This window comes from Labrus bergylta, chromosome 9 (assembly GCF_963930695.1).
Source record: "Labrus bergylta chromosome 9, fLabBer1.1, whole genome shotgun sequence".
NCBI classification, from domain to species: Eukaryota; Metazoa; Chordata; class Actinopteri; order Labriformes; family Labridae; genus Labrus; species Labrus bergylta.
The window spans coordinates 16,744,370-16,767,702 of NC_089203.1; the positions used below are offsets into that span (position 1 = coordinate 16,744,370).

A 23,333-nucleotide genomic window follows, 5' to 3' on the forward strand; every position below is an offset into this window, starting at 1 on the left:
GACAAGAACTTCTTGCAGACTGCACTAAATGATGACACTTTTTAAAGGAAGACTGAGGAAGATGTTCTTTATTTTGGGAAGACTTTATACTTACTTATATTTAAAGACCTATCAGTAGGGCTGGCTTATGTGAACTACCAATAATACCTATGACTTTTTTCACACGATATCTAATTTTTTACATGATTTTTTTTCTCTCCTAGTAACCTATTAGAGCACATTTCACAAGTCTAATGCTCCTATTTAACAGTTGTCTGCTTGCAGTACCTCTTAGATCTCCCACAAGGCTGTGTGGCTTTGAGATGCAGGAGAGAATAAGTCATGGTGCTGCTAATGTTTGCCAGAGACCACAGACAAACTTTATGACTGACAGTGGTTTACTCGAGGTTAGGTTAGATGACCTTAAACACTATCACTTTCAAACGAATGAGGACATCAGTTTTTTGGAATTGACTCATCACTTGTAGCACCCCCGTTCATGTTATGATAAAAATGAACGAAGTTCAGAAAAGCAGTGGCGGCTTTGTAACATTGTTACTGAAGCTGAAGTGAAAAACGATGTCATTCAGCTAAACAAGTAGTACCAGTACATCATATTTTGAAAAGGGCCGTCCTAATGTTTTCAATTACTAAAGTGAATTTACGGTAATATAAATATATATATATTATTTTCAAAATAAAAGAAGCTGAGTTATATGTACAATTTAGTTTTACAGCCAAAAAACAGGAGAGGTGAGACTTTTGATCTGCTATTTGGTCAATAAGTAATAATCATAAAGGCACGCTCTGCTCTGTTAAAATTAAAAAGCCTTCAATAGATGGGCTTAAACTTGAATCACAATGAACTTGGTTGACGTATTGACCACACATCTAAACTTGTTTTTTTTGGCTATGATCTTTCCTTGTATCCAAAGAGAACCTGTCTTTGAAACCTGAACTTTTGAAGTAGCACTCCCAACATTCAGCACTTTTTCTTAATTTTGGTTCTGATTAATTCTGTCTTTTTTTTGGGTTAATACTCCTTGGGAGGTGTGTAGGCTACGAACTAAATAATCAGGATAACCCGTCACCCCACCCTAACACACACATGTATATAATTATATTTCCAATGACATTAAGCCTATGTGAGATGATCTCTGCTTTAACCACTTCATCTTCATTACTTGCACCAACAGGGCATGAAAGTCATTATTTGAATTGGGAGAACTGAGAATTCAACAAGCACTTGGAGCAGTCTTTTTCTTTAGCTAGTCCTGATGAATCAACATAAACCAAATTAAAATAATTCTGTCTGGTTTATTTATACAATTTCAGCACACAATGCTATGTAAACACTCACCTTTATCTTTGAAAACCAATTCTTCTTGGTATCACAAGTAAAAAAAAGGGATCTTCAGGACTGAATTCACAAATTCCTATTATTGACTTACAGTAAAATCAGATGTCATAGATGGAATCTTGTCATTGTGGTTCAGATTTTCAAAAATGATTATTTAACATTCTTAGATGCAGGGGGCCTAATAAATGCCTACTTATATCGTACAGCTCTGACACCCTTAATTTATACATTTTAAACTTACTTAAACGTGAGTTTGTGGATGCCATAAACAACTCTCCCTCGAGCAGCCGTGCATACTCTCACACAGGACTATCTGAATATATTCAGTTGATCCTGGTTAAGGAGAGATAAGCGCAGGCCTCCCAGGAATGAGACAGACACAGCACAGGATTGAGACCACACCAGATGAGGAGGTAGCAATGGTTTTCAGCAGTTCAAATTTAATACTTTGTCCCCCTTTCTCTACAGAAACCCAGGTAAAAAAAATCCCCCACTCTCATAAAATACAACAGCAGCAGTTACCAGTAAAAAAATGAAATGCAAAAAAAAAAAAAAAAAAAAAAAGAAGAAGAGAGAGAAAGCATAGTAGGGAGGAGAGAGAGATGTAGGGTAGGGTTATGATGACGCAAGAACGGGAAATATATTTTCTATATGGGGGGAGTAAGTCCAAAGTTTATCTTCAGACCGGGTTAGGGGCAGCGAGGAATCTGGGAACTTGCTGATGTGTTCATTCAAAATGGAGGGGAGCAGAAAAAAAGAGAACAAAAATGAGTCGAGTCCAATCCAACTAGGGGAAGGAACCAGCACTCTAAGGCAGGGATTTATTCAGGAAGGGCTTTCTCCCTCTCTGGATGCAAGAAAATCTCACTCCTCTTCAGCCGGTGTGATGTACTCTGTCTTGTATACAGATGAAATGTATGTGCAAGTTTGTGTATGCAACAGGTAAATTGGAAGGTGTGTCTGTCATATATATGGTCAACACGGTTGCACCTCTCACTTGCTGCAAGAGAGGTGGCATTTTTCTTTCCTTATTTCTTCATTCATTCCTTTGCTTCTTTTCTCCCAGTATCAGTCCCCGACTACCTAGTAGTCATCCAAATCAAAGAACTCATCGTCCTCTCCTTGGTACTCCATGCCCTGGAAGTCCACCCTGTACCGCAAGATACCTGAGGAATACAGGAGGACAGATTAGTAAGGGTAATATGATGGCAGCAATAAGAGAAGAATATGTTTAAGGAAAAACTATTCCCAAGTCGTAAATGGAGTGGTATGATTATTTTTTAGGTCCTGAAATCCAAACCTCTTCGACTATGAAACCAAAGGCATCCTATTAACCTTTACTGTACCAAGGAAATTTTGATGGAACTGTATTCCTTCGTTTTCAATTTTGCAAAATTCCGCTAAACACATTGCGTCATATCTGTTGAAGAAATTAGTCAAATATTTTGCATATTTAAGATTGTATCATTCTTAAAGGCTACGTAAAAAAATGCATTACCAGTAGAATTAAACCTTGTTAAAAAAAACATTATTTTAAATACTTTGAATTCATAACCCACAAATGCACCAAGTTATGACTATGACTGGTTGGCAAGATCCGTCATTGGTTCTCTTTAGGATGAACAAATGTTTGAAACAACATTTAGTCTCTGGGAATTAAAGGGATAGTTTTTGACTTTATTGATCAGAGGGAGTTGACAGCATGAGGTGCAAATACAGCACAGTAACTAAAGGAATTCAGGTCCTTTTAAATTTCCTTCACTTTACCACATTTCTTTACCTCCCTTTCTGCCACTTTTCTTTGACTAAAACTCAAAAGTGTTTAAAGGACGGAGAACAGAACGCACTGTGCCCACTACTGTATCCAAATCAAAAGGCCCAGATAAGAGAGAATTCAATCTAGTTCAAGTGAAGGAATTTATTTCTACTCTTTCCAGTGTAAAACACTTTCTACTGTTTCTACATGGTCTGAAACGGCATCTTTTAAGCACAAGGATCTAAACCAAGGACTGTCCTGTGTAGGTTTGCATCTTCAGTTAATGGAATGAAGCCAATACTTATAAATAGGTTGTGACATTCTTAAAATCAGACTGCACTGGCTATCAATGTCCTTATTGTTGCTGATCTAAGCATGAAAGTAATGTAGATTGAACAGATGTATAGTGTCTGTAGTATTTTGTGAACATATTTCCTGCAGAGATACTTTAGTCTTTATTGTGCTGTAATGTGGACAATATTTAAAGGCTGGTTTTATTTTCTAAACCACTCCAGGTTACAGAGGAAGAGAGACATTCTGGAGTAATACAAAATGGAGAAAATCTCTAAGTTAACCTTCACATTTTGCAAATGAAGTAGGTAAGACACCAGAGAATACACGAAGGCTTGAACCTGCTTAACAGGTTTGAGCTTTACAAATGTACAATTCCAGTGCTATTGACAGTGTGCTCACCCCCAATGCCTCCAAAGCCCTTGACAAACTGGGAACCTTCCTGGCTCTTGTCTGTGACTATCTCCAATGTGGCTCCGAATTTCTTGTAGTTGTTGGCAAACCACTCCAGGAGTGGCATGCTCTCGATCAGCTCGTGTTCCTGCCCCGTCTAGAAACACAGTCAAGAGTCAGAGACACATGCCATGACGGGTAACGGGCCTAACTTACATCCAAGAATGAGTCCTTTCTTGGTAGTGCTCACCTCCTTGTCTGTGAAGTGAGACTTGTCTTTCTCCTGCTCTGGCGTTAAGTACAAAGTTTTCTCATCTAAAGATCAAAGGAGAGGCATTAAGATTATAGCAACATAACATGATGTGTATGGCCTTGTTTCTGAGAAATGGGATATTTGTGGAATGAGTACCATTCTCTAATCCGTTGCTCTCAGCCCCATGCACACGAAGAATGTATCGCATCGTGTCTAAGTTCTCGTAGACTATGAGGATCTCCACAGCTCCCATCTCCAGCGCTTTGAGCGTGTCCTCCACACCGAAACAGTACTTCCCCGTGTCCTGACTGATCTCATCGAAGTACCGCCCTATACAGAGGGATAATCATTGGGAACATCTCTTCATTAAAAGAAGCTCTTGTGTTCTGAGGTTTTTCTTCAGGCGTCACTTAACATAGCTGTTCCATTATGTAAATTGCACGACATACCTATGAGCTTCTTCTCCTGGATGAACTTGACATTAGAGAGAACCTCTGCGGAGAGCTCAATAGCCTGGTTGAAGCCATTCTCCCCTCCATACGAGATGTCCACCAGCTTCAGAACTTTGGCCTGTAACCTCTGCAGAAAAACAACAACACACAAATGGTTAAAACACACAGTAGAGACATCCATATACAGGCAACAGGTGATATAATTAATAGCATACTAAATATGACTAGCCATTCATTCAGCCTCCCAAACCAGCAGCTTTAGAGCTACATCTTGATATGAAAAAGGCAACTTCAATTTAACTACTTCATTGTTTTATTATGCTCTTCCAGTATACTCAATATGATTTAAGATTTTTGGGGGGATTTTTGTGCCTTTATTGTAGGGATAGGATGGTGGATAGAGTCGGAAATCAGGGAAAGAAGTCATTTAAGGAAACCTTTCCAATAGAAAAGGACAGCTGTCATTAAAAGTAACGCATGAACATCAAGATTCCTTCAAGTGTTTGTGTCGCCTTGTGTCGCCTCGCCAATAAAGCTGATTGCTCCTATTTAACAGGTGTCTGCTTGCAGTACCTCTTAGATCTCCCACAAGGCTGTGTGGTTATGTTTGAGATGCAGGAGCAAATAAGTCATGGTGCTGCTAATGTTTGCCAGACACCATTGACAAACTTTAAAACGGACAGTTGTTAACTTGAAGTAAGGTTAGATGACTCAAAACCCAATCACTTTCAAATGAATGAGGACAGCATTATTTGGAATGAACTCATCACTTGATTTCAAATAGCACACACCCCCACGTTGACATTATACCTGTGCCTTGAGAGAACTCAAATTTGTTTATCTCAAAATTTTAACATTATTACTGAAGCTGAAGTGAAAAAGGATTTACATTTTTCAAACATCCCAATCTACTATAAGTTGGTCAGGATGCAAAAACATTGTAATGCGTTAGATTAAGCTAAATAAGTAGTGTATCACATTTTGTTTGATGTAAATTTGATTGAATAAAAATAATAACAGGGTTAAAATATAATTTAGTTGTATTGACTAAATGTATCTTTTCTGGTATCTATCCCCGTAAATGTAGCACATAACTATATATAACTATAACTTAACAGATTAGATATTGCTTGATAGTAATCAATGTAAACGACATTAGATAAATCCGGAGGAACATCCCTGTTAGTTTTAACAGACTCACTCAGACATCAACTTACTGGGTCGAACATATCAGACTGGCTGAGTTCTGTCTTAAAGTCTGCAGATCCAGCCAAGACCATTCCAGCCACATTAACTTTGTCGTTGGACACAAAGAGCTGGACAGCCGTCTCAGCCACTTTTCTCACATAGTTGTGTCTCTTCTCCATTCTCAGACGAGCAAAACGCAGAGCAGACTGCCCTCCTCTGCCTAAAAGAACGATAGACATAAGAGAAACCATTTTTAAAAAGGCAAAACTTAAGAGCTTCATAAATGAACAACTATATAAAACTAATTCTCTACAATTATCCCTGGGGTGTAGTTGCACAAAATCAAACGTTCAGTGTTGTGTAGGATAGTACCGTGCTTCTTGGGTAGGTCCACAGTGAACTTGTGTAGCACCTCTCTGGTGTTGCCCTGCAGTGTGCCAAACAGTGCCCCACTACCGTCGATCACAATAAAGCCAAACTTACTGTCGTCAGAGAGCAGGGCTGTCAATGCCTGTGTTAGGGGAGAGTGAAGGAAGAATTGGGGATAAGAATGTGACAAGAGTATAATAAAAAAATCAGAACCCTTATCTCCAAACAAATAACTATATTAGCATTCATGAAACCATGCAAATGCTCACACCTCAGTGTGGAACTTGTTGTCGCACAGGTACAGGGAGGTGTTGATTGGTTTAAAAGGCTCAAAGTCGATATTGACTTTTTTCTCCTTGCCTTCCTCTGTCACAATGGTGCCACAGTACACGACCAAACCATTGGGTGGCACTAGAAATAAAATAAAATAATCAGAGGACAGTAGATTAGACAAGTAGAAAGTTATGTTATAAAAGCATGAACATTTAATAGGGTATGAAGAAGAAGCCATGATCAGCACATTTTCTAGAAAGTTTCTAGTCATGATTCTTTCTGTTCACAAAGACCTCAACCTTTCTGAAGCAAGCATTTTTTCCCCCTTGATGTAAAGTATATAATTTTTAATTCATGACAAGATGTAAATGCTAACACTGTCTAGATGGGTAATACACAGCCTTGTCCCATGCATACACCTTCCTACTTTTAAATCCTATGCTATAACCAACACAAGTTTTGCTAATTAACTAGCTGGTCCAAAGCAGCAAGACGCAAGTGCATTGTTCACCATACAAACATATGATAAAATGTAAAACGCTGACATGCTGGGAAAGATGACTACATTCATATGATTTCCACTTAAGTTTAGACCTGCTCTAATTTAAAACCTTTTAATTTCAATAAATCAGAACAAAATAGTACATGTAAATCCATATTTGTTACACATGCTTATTAAGATGCTTTTATGTGAAACTGAATCTCTTTCTTAGTGAAATCGGACAATCTGTGTAAATATCAGTTAAACACTAGATCAGACTATCTACCTGGTTTGACTGAGAACATTAAGGTCATTTTGATATACATATTTCCTGATAGAGATTAATCATGTCCAGCCAGCTTTAAAAAAAAAAAAAAAAAGGCATGAAAATCAGTTACTTGAGTGTGCATTGAACACGTACCCTTGTTGTAGAGTTTTAGTCTCTGCTGTACAGAGGTGATGGCCCCGAGTACGGAGAGCCTGTTGACTCGGCTCTTGATGTTAGAAGCAGTGCCAAACTCATCAGCCAACATCTTGGCCACTCTAGATATCTGGTCCTTGGGAGGGATGATCAGTGAGATCATGCTGGTGCCATTACTAGAGAGACAGACAGAGATAAACATTATGTTCACATAAAACCCGTACAAACACATACACAAGTTGCTATGGGGTGCAGTGTCCAACACTACATTATAAACATTGGTGCTTTACCACCAATGTGTAGCAATCTGACAACAATGCAACTCAAATGTACTTCAAAATGACCCTGACATGATTGGTGGTACCCACACCTACTATGACCAACTTGGACTATTTGGAACTTCAACTTTGACCTGTTTATTTTATTACCTTTGAGATTTAAATCTCATCTTATTTTGTAAACAAACAACCTTCCCTAACAAAATATCACCTTGACAGGGGTCTAAAGGTTGAGGGGACAAACTGGATGGGCTTGTCAGCTATAAAGTATACAACCTCTGCCCTTGAGGCTTACAACTGGGTGGCACTGCTCTACACTGCCTCTCTATTCACTACCTACTCAACACACAAAGCATGCCAGTACAGGCTGACACTGCACATACAGACAGACAGGCAGGCAGGCAGGCAGGTAGGTAGGTAGCAGCAGCTGGATGAATATAGGGCAAATGGTCAACTGTGACATGGCAGGCGGTGGAGCACAGGACGGCAAATTCTGCGCAGCACTACACAGCAAGCTGACGCAGAGAAAGCTTTAAGCCAACAGCAACACCCACACTTTTTTTTTTTTTTTTACATGTCGTCAAATGGCCAAATATCCCCCCCTCAAGTGTTACTCGTTAGATTGACCATTAAATGGTCTGCAATGCTTTAAATGTGAAACTCAGAAAGCTCGGTTGCCATGAGGCGAAAACTCTTCAGGGGGAGAAAGAAAGGAAAAAAAAAAAAAAAAAGAAGCTGTCACATAATCAACACGAACAAAAAAGGCCTTGTAAACGTCATTTAAAGACTTAACATTAATCCGTCAGATCATGTGGAAGCCCGACTGTATGCTAGCCGGCCTTCATTTCTCATCAACGTGCTTTCTTGTTAAAGGCACCCATGGCGGCCTCTTTCCCCACAGATGACGTCTATTAGCGGGTCTCACTGGCAACACAGCTAACAGACAATGTTACCAGCATTCACCCCCCTTTTTTCTTAACTTGAGGCGTAACTCTGCGCAATGTCACCCCCCAGCACACGCAAACGCAGAGGCATCACAACGAGCCTCGATTCTAGTTAACACAACATTTCCCGTCTTTCACACTCGCTTACATTCCGCCAGCAGTTTCGAGCTAGCGTTTTAGCAGTTTAGCATGCTAGGGCAGCGGCAAAAAGTAACGGTAAGCAACGCTAGCTATGCTAAGCTAACCACTCCCAAAATTCGGCCGCTCTTATCTCCAGCTGTTTGCGGCGGTCATCGTTCACACCATCAACTTAAAAAAAACACAAACCAGATGACAAATCCACCCCCCCTCACCCCCCAAGTCCGAAACATCGACACACACACCGCTCATATCGATCGCTTACCCACGGGCAGCTTCCAAACTTTTGATCAGCTTCTTGATTTTCCATATCTCCACGTTCCTGTCCGCCGCGCTGGGGTCGTCCGCCATCTTTCTGCTGTAATCGCTTCAGCACCTGGGGGGGAAAAAAGGCGTAAAAACAAGAACACAACATTAAAAAGGCATGGACCTTACACTGCCCCGATTGACCGGGAATCTCAGTCTTGAAAGACCGATACATTTTTTTTTTTAATTCCACACTAGATGGGTCAGGGTACCTCAACGCTAGCGGCGCGGCGTCTGTTGAGGCACCTGACCCAGCTCTGGCAGCTGGACCGGCCGTGAGAGAATGACTCTGCCCGGGCTGCTTCTGTCAGTAAAGAGCGCGGATAATCACAGGGCCTACAATCCGCCAGGCCCTAGCGTCCACCCTGTTCTTACCTAATACGACCTACTTTACCTCCGCTCGCCTGAAATAACCTAACTACCGGATTTTCCCACTGGATATTTATTGGAATTAATTGTAGCGTTACGGTACCTGCCTCGGACAACGCCGCTCCGCTCCGCTGTCTGCCGCTGCACTACGTCGAGTCGGTGGTCCGAGGAGTGACGTTGCCTTCGCGACCGGTTTCTCCTCCACACGCCGCGCGTGGTGCTATCGATGGAGCTCACATGTAGGAGGTGGTTAGAACTATGGCGTTCACTTCCTGGAAACCACATAGAAACCAATAGCAGCTCTTGCAGTCCACGCCATCGTAAAAATCTAAACAACGATTGGACAAAGCTTAAAATCGTCGACAAAATCGGGTGGGTCTTAGTAACGGGGAGTTATGGGATTTGTAGTTAGTCTGCGGTGACAGACGTAACTGAGTTTACCAACACACATGTTTACTTGTCCTTGTTAAAATATATATCAGACTCACGAATTTTGTTTTGCCAGCTTCTTACTGCGTCTTTGCAGTCTAACTTGAACGGTGTAAAACTGCCCTCTTGTAATGTCATTAGCGTAGCTGTGTGAGCTTTCCATTAATATTGAGCGTGTGCACTGACATCTGCTGGTCAAACATTTGCCAGGGTAAAATTCTACATTTTAAGCAGAATCTCAGATGTCAGTTTTCGTTTACACCTTTCTAAACAAAATGTTATTTGTTAAATCTTAAATCAAGCTCAATTCAATACTATGAAAGAACATGGTTATCATAATAAAAACCAACCCATGGCATACCTTATCTTTTCTAATACTTCCAATTAAAAATGTTTTATATGATTTCTTTAAGATATCCATTTTAAACATCTTTCCATTGTCTGTTGTATCAGTTGATATGCAGATCATTAGGCTATGTCTTTAATGTTATATAGCCGATAGGCTATGGGTATAACAGGATCTAGGTATCCTTTTAGACTTTGAGTGTTGCCACAATGTGGCTTCAAAAAGTGCTTAGTAGGCTATTTCAAGCAAGCGAAGGGACATCTTTCTAATTAGTTTGACTGGTGGGAAAAATTGCACTTCTTTATAAAGAAAAAAATCTAGCAAGGTTTCAAACCAGCCTGCACTGTGACCCAGTTACCTTCAGTTTAAAATGTTCATGCTGCAGATGCAAATTACTGGGTTAAGATGCTGGTAGAGGATTGTATAAGCCAAAGATTGTAGTGTTTGTAAAGTGTAAGTATAGTGTTCTTCTTAATACTGGGTTTAAGTTGCTCTGCAACACATTATTTGACTGCTGAGTCTTCAGTAAACATAGTGGCTCATATGGAGATGACTTTACCAATCTGGACTTTTTTGTATTAGAGTCTGATTACATTTTTGGACAACTGATTATCAGAGAGACAAAGAAGCCGATGAGGTTTCAGAGTGTTAAATATATCATTTACCCCTATTTTTTCCTTTAAATTAACATATGAATGGTAAACACTGAGGCCCACTTTTTGTGCCCCCTAAAAATACTCTCACGTTTTCCATACTGTGTGATTTTAAGGTATTTCTCCCCCACCAGAACAGGTTCCTGTAAATACTCACAATGGGACAAGACTTTTTAGTCCAATGTTTCCCCCATTTTTGGAGATCTAGAGATCGATATACCCTGTGTTTCTTTATTTACAAAGAATACTTGAGCTTTTACACAATATGGCCACCAGATGACAGCATTGGTTAAAGGACAAATAACTAGCGTCTATAATGTTTATCCCTATTGTTTTATTAGATAATGACAGAGCATTATATTCCAACCCAATAGGTCACAGAGAAGTAAAGCCTTGTTTAGTATTTGTTGCAATAATTGTGGCATGCAGTTTATTAGATTTATTAGATTGCCTAATGCTGGATAATAGCCATCTTGTCATTGGTAGTTCTGATCATAAACATCTGCTTTTGTATTGATCAAAGGGCCAATGATTATGCATGTGATATTACCTCTCTCTTGTGAACTGAGAAGAGTTCTATCAGGTGGGTGGAGCTTTAGTTTGTGTCTGGCACTCACTGGACAGCTCCATCATGGAGAAAAGTGATATAGCTATCTGTGCAGCTGACTGCCTCCAAAATTGTCCAGCATGGGTTTCAGTGCCAATTCATCACCATCTGCCGGCCATCAAAGCTGTAATGATCTGTCACGTGGAAATGGATGGCTATGGTTTGTAGTGGATGGATCTGGCCTGTTTCTCTTCTCACCTGTTCGTCACACATGAACATTCAAATGAGTGGAGAAGTCGGACAGGTCTTGAATCCTCAGCTTTGTTTTGGCTTGTGGCTGAACATTTGATCTGTAGTATGGTCATATCCCAGCAGCAGAGGTGCAGAGTTTATGTGTAAATCAATTAAATGAATCCCAGATAAATCTGCAAATTTACACACCTGAAGTCTGAAAAGGACAACTGTTTTCTAGTGATCACTATTTGATTCCCCCACTTCATTATTTGTTTGAAATAATCCCATTGTATATATTGAGTATAGAGGTTTTGTTTACTTTTTACTCTGTTATATGTACTTTATTTCAACACACTCAGATATTCTACTAAACTTAGGTTTGGATGCACACAAATATTTTACATGTGTAAAGTGCCAGTCGCCGTTTAAGCACTTGTGATGTCACCAAGTGTTAAAAAAGCGTTGCCTTGTGTTTCATGCTTTTGTCTTCATGCTTTTTCAAGTTATCACCTTTATACCGTGCTTTACCAATTGAAACAAAGTTTAGTTTGACATGAGTTTTTTTTGTTATGGCAAAATAAAAACAATGTGTTGGCATTACTAAGAAACTTAAAACTGAAACATAAGAAACTGAAGAAATCGCTGCATGCAGGGGGAAAAGGCAGAAAACCAACATTGGGTTGCTGTGATCTTCAGGCCCTGCATTAATAATGGACATGATTGTGTAGTGGACATCACTGCATGGTCTCAGAAAAACTTCTAAAAACCATTGTCTATAAACAGAAATAGTACATTTCTACATTCACAAATGTAAGCTGAAACTAGATCATGCAAAGAGAAAATCTAAATGATCCAGTAACGCCTTTGCCTTCTCTGGGTCTGCGATCATTCTAAATGGACTGATGTGAAGTGGAAACTTTCCTATGGTCTGATGAGGCAAAATTTGACTTTCTGTTAGGAAATCCTGAACACCCTATTCTCTGGGTTTAAGAGGAGAGGGAATAATCTGGCTTGATGTCAGTGCACAGTTCAAAATTCAGCATCCCTCTAGGTGCAAATGTTTGGAGCATTATAAAGTGTAAAATAAGACTGAAGCTGATATCCTAAGCAAGAATGACAAAACATTCCACTTTCAAAAATTAAAAAAATAGTTCCCTAAACGCTTACAAAGTGATGTAAAAAAAAAAAAAACCATGCAACAAATTTCAAATTCAAAATGGGCATACAATTTCTCATAACAGTGAATTTCTCAGTTTCAATATTTGATCTTTTTTCTTTGTGTTATTTTCAATTATGGTATTTCAATGCTTTGCAAATCATAATATTCTGCTTTCATTGACATTTTACACAACACCCTGACTTTTCTTAATATGGGGTTGAAGATCTTTTACTAAAGGTAGTTCTCTCACTCTACGAGTTGCAGTACTCAACTTTATATACTCTTATTTGTAGATCTGTCTGGTGTATTTTTTCTTCTTTAATATTTATTTTTGGGCTTTTCGTGCCTTTATTGTAGAGATAGGACAGTGGATAGGGTCGGAAATCAGGGAGGGAGAGTGGGGAATGGCGTGCGGGAATGGAGCCACAGGTTGGATTTGAACCCAGGCCGGGTGCTTGGAGAACTTCAGCCTCCGTTCATGGGGTGCACGCACTTACTACTAGGCTGCTGGCACCCCATGTGTGGGAAAGTTATGAGAACATTACAGATGTCACCCGGTTCTCGAGGCTCAATGGCCCCATCTGTGGCCATCTGCCTAAGGGTAGAGGAGAGGAGCGAGGGAACAGTGATGATGGAAGAACGGACTCTCAGGGGTATTCAAGGACACATCACTAATAGATGATAAAAAATACAAAGGGAGTAAGGACGCATCCATCAGAAACTTCCGGAAAGAGGCTTATAATCAGCGGTACATTAACATACTTTCATGGAGGATGTTATAAACTTCTGGTCTGTGTTTCAGAGAGCACCACTGCCTGCAACTATAAAAGTGAGTCATAACACGTAGAACTACAAACAGCCATCAAATAAATCAAATCTATGTGATACCGGTTTCCCTGACTCTTACAACCTTGCACTCAATAACACATTAAAGCTTAAAAAGTTCTAAAAACAGAAGTTTCTCTCCATTATTGTGCAGTCCATCTTTAGACACTGACAAGGAAACCTTTGAACTCCTCAAAGGGAATTAAGCAGCACATCTCTGCTGAACAGCTAATCACTGACTCAGAATGAGACTGTCTCTCAGGATCTGTTTTCTGTAAAAAAGAGGATCATAATTGTCAGCACTTCAATAGCTTGCTTATGACTTAAACCAATCCTCTTAGGACATACTGTATGGGTATAATAATGTACAACAGTTGGTGTCTGCTTCTATCTGCTGTATAACTGGGTGTTTTTTTTTGTTCTAGGATTGCAGTAGCAGTGTTTTTCTTTTGCAGTGTTTTTCTTTTGGGTGCAAATGTGTGTGTGTGTGTGTTTATTTTCTCAGAATTTACATTCTTTCCACATCCCTGGCTCTCCTACTTGCTCCACGGAGGCAAGAGGAGATTTACGGATCTGTGTCCCAATATTAAGGGGATTAATCATGAATGGAGAGTCGAGGTTGTCATAAATATAAATGAGGTCTTTGAGGCATAGGGTGAGACATGCTGCATGTCTACACTGTGTAGCCTATTAGGGGTTTATCAGTACAGTGGATTAAGACCAATAACCTCAATTTAGAGGCCAGGACAGACAGTCAATCTTAATGACGCATTGGAAAGGGGTTAAACCCTGAGGTAATATGGACCAGCTGGCCTGTCCACTCCACTCACTGACCCAGGGCATAATCCAATTGTCTTTCATGCCTCAGGGATTGAGGAGTTCTCTACAGTCCAAGTTAGATTTTAAAACTCTTCTTTGTCTTATTTTCTAAGTAGAAGAAACGAAAAGTGTTAAAAACAACAACAATGTGTTTCCTGTCAATATTCTTAGCCTGGAGGATAGTCGTATATGGCTGTCAACACATCTTGTGTATAAAGCCTTGATGCCATCTATCGCTCCCAAAAGACACATTACCGATGCTCCCATCAATCTCTCATCTTACCCAGGGCTGGATAGTATATCCTCTTGTCTAGCAATCTATGTTGGAGAATCAGAATGAATGTACACATCTGTAAAAGCAATTCAAGAATGCAAAAATGTACAAAACAAAGCAGTTCTTCATTGGATTACAAACTGGATGTAGTTTTTGCATTTATCTTATCCAGAAAAGAGTATCAATGAAAACACATGACTGTCCTAGTATCTCTGCTGAAGTCTTTTGTGGCTGTTAGTCCCCAGGAAAATCAAGTTTTCATACCAGCGAGTCCAGTACATGCAGTAATCCATGCCATCACTCATGCAGCACAGCTTTAAAGCAGTCTGAAATCATTACATCAGAGGCACTACCATGACAAGCTCACAGATGGACTGATAGCAAAAGGAAGATGGGAAGATGAGGTGAAACAGGAGGGAAAGATGGTGGAAAATTGATTTTCTCTGAGCTGCATTAATCAAATCGACTACAAAAAGGGCTTTATCAGTACAATGGATTTAATACAGCGTGTTAAATGAAGACAAAGGCGTGTCTGATGAGGCGAGATCACTTTGAGGGATGGTGACTATAGGAATGATCAAAAGATGACCCCCATATGTTTGTCATGCACACATGTTAAATTGAAATTATTGGTGAAAAAAAAATCTCCTTACATTCACAGTATGTAGGGATAATTTTGTGGGTGGATTTTTTTAATACTTGTTAAACTCCTGCTGTCTCCTTGTAGGAATGTGTGCATATCAGTGTACACAACCTACGCGCCTGTGAGCGTCTGCTTTGTACAGTATGTGGGTCTGCTGCTGCAACATGTAGGCTGCTGAAATAAGGACACTGAACAGACAGCATGGGACAAGGGCAATGTAAATTTATTCAGAACAACATTGTGGAACTGTCACAGGAAAATCCAAAACCTATTCAGCACATTTCATTAGAATTTCAAAATAGTTAAAAAATAAGACACAGTATTTGCTATGCTGCCATGAAGACAGGGAGGAAGTAAAAAACTGAGCATTGATTGGAGGAGGAACATGTTGTGTCTGTTTATTATGATGACTGTTTACATCTTTTTGTGTCTATAGACAGGGGGGGAGGGAATAGTCAAAGACAACACGGAAGCCCATAGTCAACATCATTGGAAGACAACAAAAAAGACCAGTCTGACAATGAAGAGTGACCCAAAAAAAGGACTAAAAAATAGCAAGAATTTAGATTATGCTTTTTTTGCTGCCTCTTGCTCTCAAATGAGGCAATCTAAATCAAGATCACCTTCTCACTCTAACATTTTAACTGTAATTACACTGTCCACAATTCCATTTCTTTATTGTATGCTGTTTTTGTTATCCATCGCTGTTTTTAAAAATGTTGATTGTTGTACAGTGTCATTGTGTGTCCTGAAAGGCGCTTATAAATAAAATTTATTATTATTATTATTATTATTAAATCATTAATTTAAAAAATAGAAGATGATGCTACTGTGTCTGCTCCTTGTGATAGCAACTGTGAGCCCAAGATGGAGGTGATGATTAAGTGCGAGAGGGAGACAAAAGTATGAGCTAGATGGGAAAGAAGCCCAAAATATTTGTTGTTGTTGATTTTTTAACAGAGAACTTTAATTCTGCTTGATTGACAGGAGGGACAAAGCAAACCCAATGACAGGGAAAAATATGTTGATAAATGTTGTACAAGAACCCACATTTGTTTGTCTGTTTGCTGGTTATTAGTGTGATGATACTAAAAGCTTTTGGTATGTTTGTTTCATGGGCTTTTACTTTTGTCTGCTTTTTCTTTGAGTTTTGCTGGTAAATCCATATTTGTTCAATCTTTTCACTCTATGAATGGACTTTCTTGTTGTACATACAATAGACTTTGTTTCATTTATTGTATCGCGACATAAACTCAATACCAATATACTTACTTTGACTAAAAATAATTCATTTTGCTTGCACATTTCCTGTCCTGTCTTCCAAACAAGCAGTACTTTCCTGCTTGAGTAGGGTCTGCTTTTAAAGCATTTTTATGCAAAGCACTTTTCAACCATTCAAGCAGCCACTCACACTGATGACGGAGCAAACCCTGACCTTTTACAGCAATTTGAGGTTCAGTTTCTTGCTCAAGGGCACTTCAGCATGTGGTGAGGAGAAATCAGGGACAGGACCACCAATCAGACTTGAACACTTTCTCTATGCTGCAGAGCCACAGCTGAGCATTTCCACTTTGTAAATATTTTATTACTATTCAAGCCAATACTGATAACGACATTCTGGTCCAACTGTATTTGTTATCTGCAGACACTACCTAAGAATAAGATAAGTTAACATATCATAAGATAAGATATGTCAGGTGGATTTAATAGATTCTAAAGAGATCAGTGCTGATGCTCACCGGAGAACCGTGTGATACTACTCCAATTCTTTTAGCACATCAAGAGTAGCCGACTCCAGAGAGACTTGAGAGACTTTAAAATTGCAGACAATCCTTGTGGCTTTTTCAAATTCTTTCCTGGCACTTGGATGCTGATGCTTTTGTGCCTTTATTTTCAAGAAAACATTGGCTGCTGGTATTTCCCTTAAGGCCTGTGTAGAGAAGAGGGAAAAAAAGATTTTGAACCACTTCACTTCTTTCGGAGCAAGAATTGGGTGGGGTAAGCTCCAAAACTAAGGTCATTTTTACCTGCTGTGTTTCTTTGGATGAATAATTTACAATGTCTTGAAGGTAGCAGTATTGCACAGCGCTACATATCATGTAACCGCATTATGATCTGTCTTAAAATCCAACCTAAGGTTTGAAGAAAAAGGTCATACAGTCCGCTGTGATGACAGAGAAAAAGCTGAGTTGTTCACCATCGAGATAAATTATTATCACTCTGTTTTTCAAGATGTAGAAACTTAACCTTTCCTTTCAAATCTCTCGGGGGGGAAAGTGAAAAATCCTGAACATGTCTGCTTCTTAGACTGTCTCCACCATTCAAAATCCCTCATGTGAAACATGGTAGGTGAATGCAGTCTTTATACATGTAGACAATTAAAGAGTTTCTTCTTTTTCTGTATTTGTAGAAAGTTAAAACTGTTGGTTCAGCAATAATGACAATTTAAGTCTGGACACAATATTAAAACATCCCTAAGGGTCTGCAATGTCATATACATTTTATAGGTAATGCTCTGTTACAGCCCGGTCCTTAGACTGTGACAAAGACGCACGGTTATACTCAAGCAATTTTTTTTACAAAGAAAAAAATCTAACTTACCAGTAGAGTTAAAAAAGGTTTGGGTATGTGGAAATGTGCTGTATGGGTGATGTGTGGTCATAAGTCTCTCTGAAGGACTGTCAAAGACTGACGGCTGCTCTCATTTACGCATGAGACCCACCCGGCCCAGGTGTGTCTCATCTCCTGACTGCCTGCTCACCACGTCTGTGGCCCTGGAGACAGAACGCAGGCACCAGTCAACTAATCAATGCAGAGGGGCCGTCACATTCTCATTCTAGTGACACACAAAAATATTACATTCTTAGCAATGAATTTATTGAAAGTTATTGTCTTCTTGTTTTTTTTATTCATAACAAGCCCTTGTGTGTGGTTTGTTTAATTTACTGGCTATTACCCGACACTGTTTGGAAAAGATACTTACTCTAAATGCTGTTCAATCATCATATGTACAAAATCACCCTTAAGTCTGTTGAGCCACTGAAAAGCCCTGAAATCAGCACTAGGACATCAGAGGTCACTTGTTGACCTACTGCAGAGTAGATGAGACAGAGCCCACACATGTATCCAGTTGCAATGACTTTTGGTATAGAAAGGGAATGACATCATATCTGCTGCCAAAAACCCTGGAGCATCCTGCTCCTCATCTGGAGAGAAACAAACACAGACAGGATGACCCATGAACTCACAAAGAGGCTGGTTGGATTGTCTATATATATATACGGTAGATACTTTCCACTGTTTGTAATTATTATTCATTTTCTGTCTGTTTTTTTTAAATGTTCACCTTTGTCTTATGTTACATGTTCGGAATAAACAAATCAAATCAATTCAAATGATATTAAAATTGAACCAAACCATCCTTTTATGTGAGCGTGTTGATAAAATAAACTCAAACTCTCCACAGTTAAAAGATTGCTACTTCCAACACACCTTTCAAAAAGAAAAGATAGACATAAAAAATGACATTATTGAGAAGAGAAGTAAATTCAGACTGAAGAAGAAGTCTTCTATAAAGTGAAAAAGGTAAAGGTTGACGGACCAAACAAGGTGTAAAAGATCGTTGACATTGGACTCCTATTCAGCAGGGGAGCAAATGACCCACTTAGTGTAAAAGTAGCTTTGGCTCCGATGTTCAAAATGTTTTCGTAAACATGTCAGTCAGATTCTTAAAGGTCATGTACATTAAACATGTTAAGCCAATCCTGTGAGTTTTTGGATTTGGGGACTCCTAGTGGACAAAAAATAATTTAATGTGACCTTTAAATACTTTAATCTCCTGTGTCATCCACACGTCACTTCACACAGAATGCTTGTAAGGGTACTGTTGTTTTGGTAAAATGTTAAAGAGAATCGCTGCAGGCTTAAGATTACACAGGCAGACAGATGACAGGCTCCACCTGACGCAAAGAGCTTACACTGAATGATGGAGAGAAAGGGGAGCATGGGGTCCAGGTCCAAAATAACGATACAATTTTCTTTTTACATGTCTAAGAAAGAGATGGCTAACATTATTATTTTAGGTCACATTCATATGGATTACAATACACAAACAAAGTCCCTTTCTTAAACTGGGTATTCTCAGTGAAACAGACTTAGATTGCTCAGTCATAATTAAGTAGATGTTCTTTGCCAGCAGTGAGTGACTGACAGCTGTCATTCATTTAAACTGACCTGTAGGCCTCTTCCTATCAGTCTGGGATATATTGTCTCATTCTGGAAAGGCATGGAGAAAGATAGTTTAACAAAGCATTGTTATCATAAACAAACACCAGAGGACATTTTAATTTTCGTCCAAATACTTTTCAATTTTCTGCCTTGACACCTAATTTTGTATGTCAATACCTCTACAAGTTTTCTGTCAACAAAAAGCTGCCTATTCTAATCTATTCTGTTTCATTTGTGCCTGTCATGCCTCCTCCCTCCTCTCTCCAGCCACCCCCCCACACCCCATCCATCTCAAATCATTCAATCTTCACCAGGCTGCAGGAGGCAGTACGCTCACTTAGATTTCCATTACTTACTCTTTAACTCCTGCAGAGAATGTCCACTATCAATGTCCTATTTTTTGGAGGGCTTCAGAGTGTGAAAGTGAGTGCAAGTTAAACTTTGTGCAACAACATTTCGGAAAACCTTTCCGTTCAATACACATTACCAGCTGCATCCCTCATTTCTTCCAATCTTAACTCCTAACTGCAGATTCTTAACCCCCCACAACTAAATCACACCTTATTTTAGACTTCATTAGGCTCAGGAAAAGTAACCATCTCCTCAACACTTAATGTTTCTACAAGCACTAGCACCACTCATGCTTGCCTTCTTTAAATGAGGCACAGGAGGTTTTTTGTGCATATTAAAATATCCTGAAACCAAGGCCCATATTTACAAACATTCTGAGAACAATCTCAGAGAGCTCTTAACTTACCTTAAAAAAATCCCAGCGAGGAGTCCTACTGTAGCTCTGGAGTGATTTAGGAACATTGTCAGAAGGGAGGGAAAATGTTATCTCAGTGAGGAGACGTTGTTGACCTCGTTGTTAGGTATGACACATTCCTTCAAAGATGTTATTGGTTGATCAAGAAAGAAAAAGAGAATGTGCGGCTGTGGCTCAGTTGGTAGAGTTGTCACCTCTTAACCAGAAGGTCAAGGGTTCAATCCCCAGCTAAATAACATGTCTGTTCTTGGGCAAGACACTTACCCTGCATTGCTCCCATTGCTTTAGTGACAGTGTATGAATGGATTAGTGTTGTGAAGTGAATTGCAGAATTGTGGAAAACAATGAAAAGAAATACTCTGTAAGTGACAATGGGTAAAGAAAGGAAGACAGTAAAATCACATGACTTTTTCTTAGCAACTAGGCAGATGTTGTGTAATCGTGTACACTATTTTTTATAAACATCTCTTACACTTTAAGCCATACTTTAAATATAAACGTAATATAACTTACAAAATGTTTGAAAACACATGCCCACACTGTAAATCAGAATGTGAAGAAAGATGATGTACTGTATTGTCTGCATAAATCATTTTTATCAATCAGAATATTCTCAATCAAAACTCCTGTCTGTACTCCTTTTGTTCTCTGCGAATCTGAGTCCTTCCTTGCTGTACCCTCACATTTATTTGCTCATGTTTATTTATAATAATACGTTTTTTTTTAAGTACTTGATCTAATTGATAATAATATGAAGCTGTGACAGAGTTGTAATTGTTTGTGTCACTCTGTCTTTTTTGGCTGTTTACTCCTCTGCTTGAGAAACTCTAACATGCCCTAAAAGTCGTGCTCACTAACAGTTTTTCACCTTAGCAGCTCTCTTAAGGGCTAAGATGCTTTATGAATAACTTTTATCTTTACCAGGATACAGTCTTTGCTTTACAGGTATTGACATAAAAAATTAGTTGTCAGGACAGAAAATTTGTTAAACTATCTTTCTCCATAACCTGTTACTCTAATCAGATCAGAAGAAGATGATGTAGGATGCTATGATGTTTCCGCTCGACATGATTCCATTGAGTTTGCTCCAGGAAGAAGCTCATACATTTAAAAAGATCCTTAGTTTTGTTATTGACCCATGGGCCTATATCACAAGATTAACTTGTTAGTGCGCCATGTGAGCAGGGCACAGATTGTATGGTTTGAATGTACCAATATTTCCCTTTCCATTCTTGACAGAGCACTTGACAGTGATCACATTGGAAAAGTGAATATGGATGAAATAATGATTCGGTGTTTAAATATTTTTGAGAGCAAAACCCAAATTTACATAACCTGATGCCATAAAAAGACACACTTATCTATTTTAGCTCTGCTGTCTCACACACATACAGTTGCATAGTATTTTCCTTCACACCCCTGTTCAATAAACAGTAAAAGAAAATAAACAAAGTTATTAGGGGCAAGTTTTAATCGCGTTAATCGCATGAGTTCCTGTGATTAATCACGATTAATCGCATTGTTATACGCAAAATCCAATAATGAATTCAAAAGTAGTGCATAGCGCACTTTTATTGTAAATGTACATCTCAACTTAAACAATGTAATCATAGCAAATAAATACAAAACTAAAGCTTATTGCATTCGTTGCAGTCTGGACGCAGAGTGGTGTGGGTCTCCTCTCTGCTCTCTGGCTGCAGCTGGGTCTGCTGCGCGAGGCTACACTGACAGCCTGTGAGTACTTTTGGAAGGGGGAGGGGCTCACGGCAGCACCCGCTAGTGATGGGAAAAGCAGTTCTTTTCAGTGTACTGAATTAGTAGAATCAGTTCAGTAAAGTGATTCGTTCAAAAGATTTGTTCACCGAATCGTTCAGTACTTCGCCGCAGCTCTGTCTGTGAATCAGAATTTAATAAGCTGAAACACGGCCGAATGTTTAGTTCTGCTCGCGATCGTACTGAGAACGGCCAGTGGTGAATAATAAGCCAATGAGCTGAGAATTTAGTTGGATAAAGCTACAGTTTGCAAACCGAAAGCTGCTAAAACAATCACATTTATTTTCCCCGACCGTTCTGTTCAGTACGTTCAGTACAAGAAGAGGAAGAGAGGAAGAGAGAGATTCTCAGTCAGCCAGTGATTCATGTAGGAGCTCTCGTTCAGTTCGTTCGTTCACTGAACGAACTGAACGAAAGCTCCGCTCTTCCTCTTGGTCAGTCAGTGATTCATGTAGGAGCTCTCGTTCAGTTCGTTCAGTGAACGTGAACGAGTGAGACTGCGAGTCACCAGCCTCAGTCACACACACACACACACTGTACTGACTGAAACACGATCATTAGTGGATGCTAAAACAGTCAGCTGAGTTAAATTAAGTTGGATATAAAAGCCGTTTGCAAACTGACAGCAGCTATAAAAAGCACATACATTTTCGCGACACCTAAATGTTAAATAATATATTCGCTACTTCCTCAATTTTGGAGACATGAGAGGGAGAAGTAGGGGCGGGCTTTAGTGACACAGCTCCCGATCGACTCCGTCCTGTTGGTTCAGTCAGTACGTATCACTGACATGAAAGGGAGAGGGAGGGCGGGCTTTGAGCGGCTCTTACAGTCTAGAGAGAGGGACATGAGACGGGAGAGAGGAGAGCGCAATTGAAGTTGAGAAATGAACGACTCTTTTCAGTAAGTGATTCAGTTCAGTTCATTCACCCAGATGATTCGTTCGTTCTGAACGAATCGTTCACGAACTACACATCACTAGCACCCGCTGCTCGTTGAGGACAGTAACTGCAGAGCAATACGCGCTTTCACGTCAGTTTCTTACACCAAAAAAGTCTCCAATAACACCAGAAAAAGTCGCTAGATTTGTCGCTAGTAGCTGTTGACAAAAAAAGTCGCCAAGGGGGTTTGGAAAGTCGCCAGATTTAGCGAGAAAGTCGCCAAGTTGGCAACACTGTTTCCTCTTTCCTGTGAGCGCCGCAGCAGTCATGCGCAGCAGTAAGCAACATACTAGGCTCGCCCACAATGGAATTTTATAAAATAAAAGCCAGTGAGCAACAGACTTTTACAATAAGAAAATAAATAATAAAAATTGCGTTAATGCGATAATTAATCAATGAGTTAACGCGAAAAGAACGTGTTAACGTGCCCAGCCCTAAAAGTTATA

The 23,333-nt window shown here is 39.5% G+C and overlaps 1 protein-coding gene across 1 annotated transcript; it reads right to left on the reverse strand.

Annotated features, from left to right (window-relative positions):
- Nucleotides 1-1,759: 1,759 nt before the first annotated feature.
- On the reverse strand, nt 1,760-9,508 carry etf1a (eukaryotic translation termination factor 1a). Its single transcript, XM_020642650.3, has 11 exons — nt 9,355-9,508; nt 8,842-8,952; nt 7,217-7,392; nt 6,313-6,452; nt 6,045-6,183; nt 5,702-5,892; nt 4,482-4,611; nt 4,189-4,362; nt 4,030-4,094; nt 3,789-3,936; nt 1,760-2,505 (listed from the first exon to the last, which is right to left on the reverse strand). The coding sequence occupies exons 2-11, from the start codon at nt 8,925-8,927 to the stop codon at nt 2,423-2,425; spliced, it is 1,332 nt and encodes a 443-aa protein (XP_020498306.1). The 5' UTR covers nt 8,928-8,952; nt 9,355-9,508; the 3' UTR covers nt 1,760-2,422.
- Between the last annotated feature and the right edge of the window lie 13,825 nt (nt 9,509-23,333).